At 44.0% G+C, this 12,671-nt stretch overlaps 1 protein-coding gene across 1 annotated transcript in view; it reads left to right on the top strand.

Moving 5' to 3' along the window:
• The window catches only part of MB21D2 (Mab-21 domain containing 2), a 59,001-nt gene extending 52,199 nt beyond the window's left edge, over positions 1-6,802 (top strand). The window contains exon 2 of the mRNA XM_083868661.1: positions 4,783-6,802. Within this exon, the coding sequence (XP_083724787.1) occupies positions 4,783-6,047 (1,265 nt within the window). The 3' untranslated portion in view covers positions 6,048-6,802. The remainder of the gene's footprint in view (positions 1-4,782) is intronic.
• Positions 6,803-12,671: the final 5,869 nt, after the last annotated feature.

Genomic DNA, 12,671 nt, shown 5'->3' with positions numbered 1-12,671 from the left:
ACCAGTTAGTGCCTGGGTCTGGCTTGGCTCCCAGAAGAATTCCTGTGATAGGCTTCTTCTGTATGTGAGGTTCTGCTGATTCTCCTCTGTGGAATCTTTTTGAGCACCCCATTGCTCTTTGACCTCTCTCTAGTTCCCATACAGCAGAAGCTTCCCTGAATTTAGTGACTGCTCTGAACATCACCCCATTTGGTTTGATGAGACCAAGTCAGACTAACCAAACAGCATCTTGTTTTGCCTGTGTTTCCTTTTGGTGGCAATGGTTGCACATCTAAAGCATCAGGAAGAAAGACTTCAAGAAGGAACCTAAAATTAGGAAATGCATATGTTAGAAATAAGTTTTTATGTAATTTTTTTCTTGTGATCAGTTTCTTCAAAGACAAATCTATGTGTTCCTCCTTATTTACATAAAGCTAGCAGTGGGTCCCAGCACACACTGCAATGGTCATGAAATCAGTTCATCTGAAATTCTGTAATGGATGGGAGAGCATCTCCGCATTGCCTTTTTTTTGTTTTTAATGGGAAGAATATTCTCTGTGTCATCTGCATCAGAGTCACAGTTCATTCAAGGATGTGTCCCAAATGTAGGTGTTATATAAAGTAAAATATCTTATCTCTGTTTTTATTCTCTTTGTATCTTAGTGATTGAAGTAGAAATAATCTTTTTTTTTTTTTTTTTTTTTTTTTTTTTTTTTTCTGGCACTGAAGAAACAACAAAGGAATGAAGTTCTGTTGGTAGAACTCGTTCACCTGTGAATTCACCTCTGAATTCATGTTTAGTAAACGAACCAGCAAGCCTGGCCTACAGGTGGTGCTCCTGAGTCTTAAAATCATTGCCTTTCTCATGCTTGCAAGCATAGTTACCTGTTAGAATGCCAAATTTAATAGCTTAGGAAGATCTTAATTTGCTTACTTGTCTAGAAAAACAGAACTCCTTTAAGGTGCTTTAGAAGGAAGTCGTAACTGTACACTAGTCTCTCACTTAGCTTTGCCAAACAACCTTTTCAGTGTCACACAAAGTACTACTGCAAATTATGTGTTTTTCCTAGAAGCAGCAAGAGGATTCTTAAGTATCAGTGAACCTGCTTTGATACCATGAGAGCTGGTCCTTCAGCTAAAAAAATTTTTGTGTGTTTGACCCTACAAATTCTGGTTTGGTCTTTACAGACAACTCCGCAGGGCTTTTATAAATGTCATTAGTTTTTCTGTAACCCCTATTGCCTCTTCCTCCCAGGTGGTCCTGGGACTGAGATGAAAAGAACAGAGCTCAAATGGCCCACTTGTGCTATTATGTATTTGGTTGAGTACAAGTCTTGGTGTGTGTCTTTGTATTTGCACTTACATGCACTTACTTCCTGAACTGGAGTGCCTACTTCTGTTGGACAGGCATGGGCTCTAGAAACTTGGGATGAAAGCTTTGTGACAAGGTAGTGTGATGGGATTCCTTGAAATCCTTTCACATTTTAAATAGATTTGTGAGCAAGGGGGGCAGTTTGGAGACACTGCAAACCCCTAAAGCCTTAGGTAATCCTGAATTTGGCCAGCTCAACTATTTATAGAACACTCTATGCCTATTCTAAATATACTTTCCTCAAGGGGACCTTATCTCAATTCCCTGCTCCACCACTTCAGTTGGATCAGCAATGCTGCTGTGATCTGTTAGCAAAAATTCCTTCTCTTGTTCTGTGGCAGAGCTGCAGATGTTGCTGGTTTGGGACTTGAAGGGGAAATTTTGTGCCAAGCAGATCTCAAGGCTTTGAATTTAAACTGCATCCAGCCAGGTAGAAAGATATTGATGGTATATTATATCACTTTCTGTAACCATTTCCTTACTATTTTTCAATATTTCTCTTCTGTTGGTAGGTCTAGAGCTCTGGAGAGGGGAAATCAAGTGACTCATTTACAGTGTACGGAAGGCAGGGTTTGAGTCCCACTTGCTGTTTGTTGAATGGGGTTAGACTATCAACTCCATTGCTCCCATGTAAGGACAAGGGATCTCTTCAAGCCAAGGAGAGCAACTCATCCAACAGCAGATTCCGTAGTGGGGAATCTCTTTAGAAAAATTGCGATTTTCAGTTGAAGGCTCTGAGATTAAAATTTTGGTGCAAAGGGCCCACTGCAGAGCATTTTTCATCCTTCAAGTTTAAAAATATTTAGAAAAATGCATCCTTTATTGAATGCTATAGGTCTGAAGATTTTCTTCTCTAGGATAGTTATATTCTGTCTGCCTGTGTCAGGAACATCTGCAGGTCTGCATGGCAGATGCTGCAGATCACCGTCCTGAGTGGGAAATTTCAGGTGAGTGTAGAGGCAGGATGGGCCGTCAGAATCCTCCATATCCTGAACAGCTGTGCTTCCCCACAGTAAGGGCCACTTTAATCTTTGGGAAAAGTAGCACTTTAATCTTTGGGAAAAAAAATAATTTCTCCCTGTCCCTATGATGTGATTGATCCAGACTCTACTTCGTGGATACTGGACTCAACTTACAAGAGAGGTGTGAAGCACTAAGGCTCCTTGCAGTGGTTCAAGGACAGGATTCAGAGGCAGTGTGTCAGTAGTGTCTGCAGAAGTCACATCAATTTAGGTGCCCATTAGAAAACCCCTTCTGGATACAGCAAAAGAGTGACTGCTACTTATTTGGCCTCTGGGATAGAGAAGCCTGTGCAAGACTTTGCCGCTCCACAGATCAGGCTCACTGTGTGTCTAAGCCTCAGAAAATGTTTTTGAGGTTGACAGAAGCTTTTCTTAGTTATTACCCTTTAAGGATGAACAGGGCAGCGTGTGGCAAGATCGCAGAATGGGATTAGCTCAGGATTTAGCAGGAAGAATTTCTTAGCACTCCTTTAGAGCTATTTCCTTCTATTGCAGCCCCTGGAGCTGCATGAAATGGAAGGGGTTATGTCCTTGCCTGCCTGGCAGGAAAATCATCCCAGCTCATTGCAGCAAAATGGGCTGGGTCCAGTGCTCTTGGAGGGAACGAAACAGGTAAAGTGTATTTAACAAGGAATTTCACATGAGGGGTTTCAGGTGACTGAATATTGCCCCAAGATACATTCTGCTTCACACGGAGGCATTTTCCTACAGTCTTCTTGGCATTTCCAAGGAATCCGTGTCCACAGAACTTTAGATTTTGTTCTGGTCATGGCTTAGCTATATGCATGAAGATGCCATTTCCTTGTTGCTGTCCTAGCATGCAGGAAAGGACAGGTGAGTCCCTCTGAAAGCACTGCAGTGCCACTCAGCCTAGTGCAGCCCTCAGTGCCTTGGGGTGCTGCTGCTGCTGCTCTGTGCTAGGGTGACCCACTCAGTACAGGCAGTGTCTCTGATCCTACAGGGGTGCATTGACTCAGGAAAGGCTCTGCAGTCACTGGGACTATGACAGGATGGGTGCTCAGACTGTAGTGCTGATCATTTGTGTTTCAGTAAAAAACATTCCTAATGTGTCTGCCTGTGATTTCTGGGCTGACAGAGTGACTGGCAGCTTTCTGGCTCACTCTGTTATGCCTCTGGCTAGTTATTCCCACTGCTGTTTCTCTGGGACTGGCTTCCTTTTAATGGAAGTTGTCCATTTGACCATTCTTGATATAAACAAGCCATATTGCCTTTCAGAACTGGGAGTCAGAAATGCATGCCAGCAGAAATTAGTGCATTTATACTTGTAAGGGGTAAATATCTATCCCTTTTGCAGTGCTTATAACAGCTTCAGCATCTCCATTCAAAACCACTGGCCTTTGTTCCCTCATGGCTGAGGTGTGGTGACTGAATTGAGGCTGGGAAGCAACCAAAAGCATTGAACCACAAGAGGAACACCAGTAGTGAAACAGCCCAGAAAGCAGGAGCAGACTGCAGAGCAGTTGAAGTGCAGAGCTCAATTTTAAGCCTAATTTGAACACTGAATGAGGTGCTAATATCTCAGCTGCTGTGTAGAGTCTCTTCTCAGTCTGCCGTTCATGTTCTATGGATGCAATATAGTGGAGTGTATATGTAGAATTCCTGGTGAAAAGCTGGCTTTATACAACTGGTATGGGCACTGCAGGGTGAATGTCGTGTCTGGTTTTGGTGCTGAAAATAAAAATCTGTCTTCATGTCTGTGTTCTGGGGAGCTGATCAGATATTTTATGTCATTGCAGTCTTGAAGAGCCAGTTTCAGAGCTGGCTTCTCTAATTGCCTGATCATTTAACCTGCTCCATTCACCCTTAAGAGAAGGATTCATTTCTTTTGCTCATGTTGCCTTGTTCATCAGTAAATGTAAAGCAGATTGTAAAATCAGACTTGCTTGAACTAACATTTGTAGCTATTCATTCCCTCATGAACAAACCAACTCCCTGATGCTGGTCCAGCTTTTTTCTACACCAGAGAGAAAATAAGAACAGCAAGTCAATTAATATTCTCTTTTCTCTGTGGAGTGTTGGTGAAACATTTGGATACCATGGAAATGAATGTCAATATGGTGAAAAACTGGTTTAGAAGGTGTTTGAAAAGTTAAATTTATTCCTGGGAGTAGCTTTGCTGTGTTTCACCAGAGGCTTCTGCTTTTTTCCATTACTCACAGTGTGATGTTCAGGATGGACTTCACACATCCCCAGGAATGCAGGGAAGGCCCTGCCTTGAGTCAGGTGAGACCAAAGGTTGTCTGAGTGCTGGGCCTGATGTATATTTTTGCCACACCAAAAGTGATAGATATGTCTGCTTACATTTTTTTCCCTGCTGGGCACAGAATGGGTTTTAATCCTGGATCAGTTTGCCTTTTTTGAGAGGACTTCTCTTTCTGTCTTTTTCAGGCATGGTTCAGAAACTCGACCAGAAGCTGCCTGTAGCCAACGAGTATCTGCTACTGTCAGGCGGTGTGCGGGAAGGTGTGGTGGACATAGACCTGGACGAGCTGAATGTTTATGCCCGGGGCACAGACTATGACATGGACTTCACCCTGCTGGTGCCCGCGCTGAAGCTGCACGACCGCAACCAGCCGGTGACGCTGGACATGCGCCACTCGGCCCTGTGCCACTCCTGGCTCAGCCTGCGCCTCTTCGACGAAGGAACCATCAGCAAATGGAAGGACTGCTGCACAATCGTGGACCATATCAATGGAGCTACCAATTACTTCTTCTCCCCAACAAAAGTGGCAGACTGGTTCTATGAATCCATTAGCATTGTTCTCTCTGAGATCCAGAAGAAGCCCCAGCGAGGGATGCCAAAGGTGGAGAAGGTAGAAAAGAATGGGACTATCATATCCATTATTTTGGGAGTGGGCAGCAGCCGCATGCTGTATGACATTGTCCCTGTGGTGTCCTTCAAAGGCTGGCCAGCTGTGGCACAGAGCTGGCTGATGGAGAACCACTTCTGGGATGGGAAGATCACGGAGGAGGAAGTCATAAGTGGGTTTTACTTAGTGCCTGCGTGTTCCTACAAGGGGAAGAAGGACAATGAATGGAGGCTGTCATTTGCCAGGAGTGAAGTGCAGCTGAAAAAATGCATTTCCAGCAGCCTCATGCAAGCCTACCAGGCCTGCAAAGCCATCATCATCAAACTGCTGTCCCGCCCCAAAGCCATTAGTCCATATCACCTGCGGAGCATGATGCTGTGGGCTTGTGACAGGCTGCCAGCCAGCTACCTGGCCCAGGAGGATTACGCAGCCCATTTCCTCCTGGGTCTCATTGATGACCTCCAGCATTGCTTGGTCAACAAGATGTGCCCTAACTACTTCATCCCGCAGTGCAACATGCTGGAGCACCTGTCCGAAGACACCGTCATGCTCCATGCGCGGAAGCTGTCGTCGGTGCGCTCCGACCCTGCCGAGCACCTCCGGACTGCCATCGAGCACGTCAAGGCAGCCAACAGGCTCACCCTGGAGCTGCAGAGGAGGGGCAGCACCACCAGCATCCCCTCCCCGCAGTCCGATGGAGGGGACCCCAACCAGCCCGATGACCGGTTAGCCAAAAAGTTGCAACAGCTAGTGACTGAGAACCCTGGGAAGTCCATCTCTGTCTTCATTAATCCAGATGATGTCACAAGGCCCCACTTCAGAATTGATGACAAATTTTTCTGAGCTTTCATCAGTGTTTCTTGGGATTTTAATTGGTTTTGTTTTTTAAAACTCTTGCAGTGCGCAGGTTTTTTCATTTGGTTTTCCTTGATGACTTAGTCTCTTGGTTTTTACATATCCAGCATAGATTGGATCTGTTGAGAACAATCTGAATAAATTATAGTTCCTGGTTCTGCAGGACGGTGCAGATTTCAGAACAGTATATTACTATTTCATATGCTGCTTTGTTTTTTTTCCACCCACCCTGCCCCATTATCCGTGAGTAGTTTCTAAAGGAGGACATGCATCATAAACACAAGCCACAGTGTAATGTAGGGTTTTTTTCCAAGCTTCCATAGTTTATGTACATTGTTGGGCCAGGAGGAGGACAATTCACCTTCCGTTGCTTCAGAAATTCACTTCTTTTTCCATGAGCTTCCATCACCCTAAAGAAATGAGGAGAGACTGGGCTGGAAAGCACTACTGGTAATTTGATGAGGCCAAATCTACTGGGCTGGAGCCCAATTTATCTGTTCTTCACATTTCTGATACTAGGGGAGAAAGCTGACTTTAAAGATGATGATGCAGCTTTTTGGGGAAAGAGGTGTTTCTGTTTTGATCTACATTTGAATGTAATTGTTCATAATTGGACCTTGTACAGTCCAGAGGGTTGTTTCTGCTGCTTTTCCATGCGGAATAAGGTTATGGAATGTTAGTTTTAGTGTGTGTAATTATTCAAAGCCTTATTTAAATTCTATTAAAGAACATACCATTTTAAATGTAATTGCACTAATGAAATCTCTGCCATTACCTCAGTCCCACTGTTTGTGTTTCTTTCATGAATTAGCATCTGTTATTAGGTCTCAATATTGCTGATTGCTTGAGACCCCTCAGGTCTCATGGTTTCAGGTGATTTCTTGATTGTCTTTTGTAAAAGACTTCCTTGTTAGCCCGGCTATGTGTGAGCAGTCAGAGTTTTGCATTGGCATATTTCTTTGGATGCGTATTGTGTGTTGCAGTGCATATTGCATTAATATGTATTGCATGTTGTTGAAACAGGTTTACCATTAGATAAGGATGTAATGCTAAAGCAGTGGTATGTGCAAAGTGAATCAGCCAGACCTCAAGCAAAGGAGCTACCTTGCTTCTCTAATGCATGTATTAGGCCTGATCCTTTCTGGCAGTTACCATTCCCTGGACTCCTGAGAACTTTCTGACTCACCCTGGGATATGGGAGATCTTACTCTGGTCTCATGTTTGCAAAAAGTTGTGTTTGTATGTAAACTTGTGGTGCAACAGTAGCCTTGAAAAACACATACACTTTTCTTCTGTGTGTAGGGTAAGATGTATGGTAACAAGGGTTAGTCTGAGCCAAAAATAATTCCAAGAGTTCAAGGATAGAGTGACTTATTGTGGCTGGCTGGCCAGTGACTGATATTTAGGCCTTAAATCAGCAATTTGGGCTTACTGATTATCCCAGAGATGCTGTTCTGATCCAAACTTGATGCATGTGTTAAAATGTGATTATTAGAGCAGGTTGAAGTATTTTTTAAATATTTGACAGACAAATGAGGTGCATATCTAGTAAATTCTAACTGATAAAAATTGTGTATGAAAAATGTGTCACTTTTTCAGCCCAGCCTTTGTGGTAAAGAAACCAGGCTGGTGGAGCAGCACACCAACAGCTTTGGCAACTGCTTTATTAGATGGCAAGGAGGTTTCAATACCTGATCTAGTGCCCAAGTCATGTCTTAAAACAGAACTTTAGCTCCTCCATCTCTTGGGCATAATTGAAAACTTCACCCCATTACTATAGCCAAGATGTTCTCATTTACCTGAATTTACTGGTACACACTTACAAGAAGCTCTCAGAAGTTGCTGGCCTGATGGAGTGGACAAGGATTTAACCTTAAAGCACAATTGGCTCTTGATCATGAGCCCTGGTGCAGCTGCGGTTTGGTCTGGGGAAAGACATGGATTGACTTCAGCAGAAGCAGAACCGGGTCCTATCTGTGTGGCTATTGCCAAAGATGAGTCTCCATATAACCTGTGTTTGTAACCTGCTTGGGGGAGGCAGGAAAAACGATGGGGAATCCTCTCCAGAAGTGCTTGAAAAATGCAGATTTATTGAAATGGTTTCTTCCCCAGTCTGTGGGACTTCTGTTTGTTGAAAGAAGAGTCTGGGCTGCAGAATGAAGTTTCCCATCATCACATGAGAAATGCTCAGCACAAAGCAGCAGTAGCCTAGCAGGCAGAGTACTCTCCCAGGAGTTCCATTGTCTGTGCCACTGCTCCTGAGATATGCAGAAACACAGCCTTCCTCATGCCAGTTCAATGTCCTGGTGACCAGCAGTTTGACTAGCCCATGTCAAGCTCTGGTGTGTGCTCCTTTTTTTGGTTTTAATTAAAAAACATTTTAAAAAGTATCCACCTTGTTCTTCCTGCATTCTGTGTGTTGGGTTGTTGGTGTTTTTTTGGTATTGTTGTTGTGGTTTTTTTGTTGGTTTTCTTTTGGAGGAGAGGGGGGCAGAATGGAGGCTTGACATTCTACTGAACTGAAAAGCAGTTTTCCAGATAGGTTTGTGAGAACGTTTTGTCCTTTACCTGGATCATCTGTCTTCCAGGGAGACAGAATCCTAATCTGCAGTAGGTTTGTATCTGTCTAGTATTTGTTTCTCTCCACGTACTATACTTAATGAAGCAGGCTGCCAGCCCAGAAAGGTGACAAGTGTTTTGTATATCAGAGAACACAAAAGACTATTTTCTTCCTTTTCTATTGTCCCCTCTTGTCTTTGAGTATATGCTGGCACAGAATTGTGAAGTGCAGAAGTCTCTATGTAGGATTTTAAAGTAGTCTGTGGGTTTAGATACCAATGACCTTTTCCTCTTCACTTCTCTCTGCAAGTTTCAAGGAAACCATGGTGCTTTTCCTATTAGGGAGTTCTTGAAAGTCATTCACACAAGCATTTTAGAGCACTCAGCCCCATGGGGTTAGAGACTTGGCCAATCTGAGAAACACTGGAATAAGAGGGAACTTGCTTTAAACTAACAATGTATGCATCTTCCCTGCTGATGTCAAGAAGAGACAAGTCACTGTTGTAAGCCAGTGTCCCCACGAGAGCTTCAGTTCTGCACCCACTGTTATGGCAGATAACGTTTCTATTTTTCTTTTCCTTTTGCCCATTAACCACCTTTCTGCTGGCTTCTCTCTGTCCTTAGTGATGTTGCAAAAGGACTGGGACAGTTTGGGAGGGGCTGGTGGCATGTAGGATGAATCCTTTGTGAGTCTGTGAGTTACTGACTCCTACAGAGTTAAAAAGGAGAGAGTCCCAGCCAAGAGGGTCTGGCTTTGAGGCATCAGAAAGGTGGGGAGGAAGGAATCATGCCCTTCAAGAGGCTCCACTTCCACTTCCCAGTGCAATCTACCTTGGGCATCCTGGCTCTGGTCCTACTCTTGGAACATGCTTTTGCCTTTGCTCTTTCCATAGGGTTTCTCACCAGTATGACAGTGGGAGAAGCAGCTAATTTGACTGGTTCCAGTTTTTGCAAGTTCTGGGAGATGCTGAAAAAGCTGTCACTTCTTCAGAGGGACACCTGAGTTGCTGCAGAGGTGACAGAACCACCAGCTAATGGGGTTACTCTGTGCTCTGTTGGGAGAGCAAAATGTTGCTCATTTTAAGGTAGAAGGGAACAAGAGACGAAGAGCTTTGTATAAGCCTGCAGTCTCTGCTCCTTCAGGCATGTTATGTGAAGCCTCAGTCACTCTTGTCTGGCTGTGATAAATTGGTTTCTGCACATATTCCAACACTTTAGCCTGGAGAAGTGTTGGTGCTCTAACCAGAAAACTACATCTGGGCATCAGAGTCACTCTGCAGCAAAATACCAGCAGGACTTGAACCATGCACTGACTAAATTAAAAGCCAGTCCTCAAAGGCTTCTGAAAGAGCTGGCTTTTAGTAGTCCGTCTTCTCTATTGTCATTGTTACAAAAAGCACTAATTTTGATACAGAGTTTTGGACTTTCCCTGATTGCCTTGTTCCAGTGGAGAGCAACCTTCTTTTGGCAGCTGTAGTGGTTCTGGGCTGGACACCTGAGCTCTGTGCCCTCCCACTGCTTGGTCTCCTCATGGAGGGCTGTGAAACAGGCTTGTGTCTGCTAAAAATTGAAACAGGCACTGAAAGGTGGCAGTCACAATAAATTCTATTGGGAGACTTGAAAATATGCTTAAAACAAAGTATGTGTACTTAGCTGGATAAAAACTGATTGTGGTCACACCAGAAGTAAGCATTTATCATATTTTATTAACCCATGCATGGTACAAGTGGCCATGCACAATGCAAGTGACTGTGGCACAAGGAAAGGAAGATAGATTTTGCTGATGATTATTTCTCATGAAAATTTTTTTAGAAGGTGTGCATTGTCAGCACCTAGAATTGCTTAAAAACATCCATCTGTCCCTTTTTGTGGGTTCAGTGCTGGATGCATTTTGCCACTTTGTCTTGTACTAAAGTGTTTGAAAGGTCGCTGGGCAGCTGAATGTAATAATGTTCACATTCTCCTGGCATTGCTCAGTGATTAGAAGTATTCAGCATGCAAATAGCTTGTTCAACTTCAGCAAGTTCATCATCTCCCTCCTGCCAGCCTTGCTTGGGGTGAGCTAATGGACTTTTAACATTATACAGCTTAGAGAGCACTGTCTCTAATAGCTCCTGATTAAGCTCTCCAGAAAGGCAAATAACCGTCATGGGGCAAAGGCTAAACCAGGGGAGGGGGGAAGAAGAACACTCTGACCAAGGGACTCTTGCTGACATGTTTTGGGTTTAGGGACATTCAACATTATATTTAGCACATTTTGGTTTTCGAGAACTGTCAAGTGAATCCAAATTTATTTCCTCTAAATGCTTTTAGAATAGTGATAAAATAGCCCTCACTCCTTTCTCCTCCCCTTTTGCCATTTATAATCTATTATTTTAGGAGTGCTCTGAGGAACTATTGTGTTTTCCTATTATCATTGTCCCTGGCTCAGCACTGTGCTTCCAGGCTGAATGTAGGCTTTTGGGGGTTATTTTTATCTCACTGGCCTTCTGTGGTAGAGGAACACACTCTCATTCAGTCTCCAGACAGCCTGATTCACCAGGCAGAGATGTGGGTGCATATCGGGGGCATCAGGCGCTCTTCAAACTGACTCAGCTCTGTCTTTCCCTCAGTTTTTGTGTGTTAGAAATATCAGTATGAAAGACATGACTGAGGTCTTGCTAAGCACACAGAAGACACGATATGTGATTCTGAAGTCAAGCAAACTCCAGTGCAAAGTGAAAATTGAGCCTAAAAAGCCACTTTTCTCCCTGATTCTCAACCCCTCTGACTCCTTTGTTTTACCTTTATTTTGGGGAGGTGGAGAGAGATGATCTGCTTTCATCCACTTCAGTGGGTACAAATCATAGCTTTGGCCTAGGATGTTAGGCACTTCACTCATTAATGGCTTTGTCTCCAGGGCTCCTATTGCTTATGCCCTACCATGACATTGACAGGATGGGAGAGGCTTTTATGATTTGTTCAGCACTGTGCAAAGAAAGAAATGGGTGTTTTTCATGAAGGGCTGGTGACCTATTGTGTCCTTCTCCTGCCTCCTGCATGCCAAGGCTTACGCACACAGTATATTAATTGCCACTTTTGAGGGCTGCAGCTGATCACAGAATAAATGCCAAGATGCTTCTGTGCAAACCAGTCTTCAACCTTCAGCATCCCTTGCAGGGTAAGTCTGTTCCTGACTGAAGTCTGTGCTCTCAGAACAGACTTTGGTTGTGTTTGAAGGGTACAGGCTGGGTCTGTGAACACTGATGATGGCAGGCCAGGCTCCCTACAGCTGACACAAAACAGGTAACTCCACTTGTCTGATCTGAAAGACCACAGAGAAGATAATCCTTCCTGCAGGGAGGCCACTGCAAAGTCTAACCTTTCCAGCACCATGACTTGTGAAGAAGCAGTCTCCATGGCTTGTGCCACCATAGAGACACCCTTGTGTCTCAGAGCTTATGAGTGTCATGTAGCAGCCACAGTTACTATGGCTCTTCTGCCTTATGCCACCATGAGGGATGGAGATCAGAACTGTCTCTGGTGGTTTTGATGTTTAGGCTCCAGAGCTCATCTGGTCCACCTCCAGACCCACACTTTTTAGCACCCGATAACAGGCAAAAGAGCTGTAATGAAAAAAATCAAAGCTGCAACCTTCATTTAGCTTCTCTATGAGGTGTCCCCTATTTTCTAATTGTTCTGGCTGATCTTGCTTGAGGTGCACAGTGCTATATTCATTAGATTATTTTGTTAATCAGTGGTGGCAAAACTGGGATTGGCAAGTGTCGTATTTAACCCCTGAAGTGCTGTGGGCACATATAGATGTTGTCTTGTGGAATACTTGAGCTGGTTGCATTAACATCATATCTGCTACTGATTAAAATGGATGGAGCAATGGTGGGAAGTTGCTACAGAAGGTTTCTAGAAAAGAGTACAAGCCCACCAGTTAAAGGAGATTCTAGAAATGGAACTCAGCTGTTCTGGGTCCCAACAGCCCATTGTGACTTAGGTCCACCAAGGCCTATGTCACCAGGTCAGTAGCACAAAACCAGTTCCTCAGTTGTTCTTTCCCCA

This window comes from Zosterops lateralis (genome assembly GCF_965231275.1).
Source record: "Zosterops lateralis genome assembly, chromosome: 10".
Classification (NCBI taxonomy): Eukaryota; Metazoa; Chordata; class Aves; order Passeriformes; family Zosteropidae; genus Zosterops; species Zosterops lateralis.
Note: the sequence above shows the minus strand (reverse complement) of the source record. Positions and strands in the feature narration are given on the sequence as shown.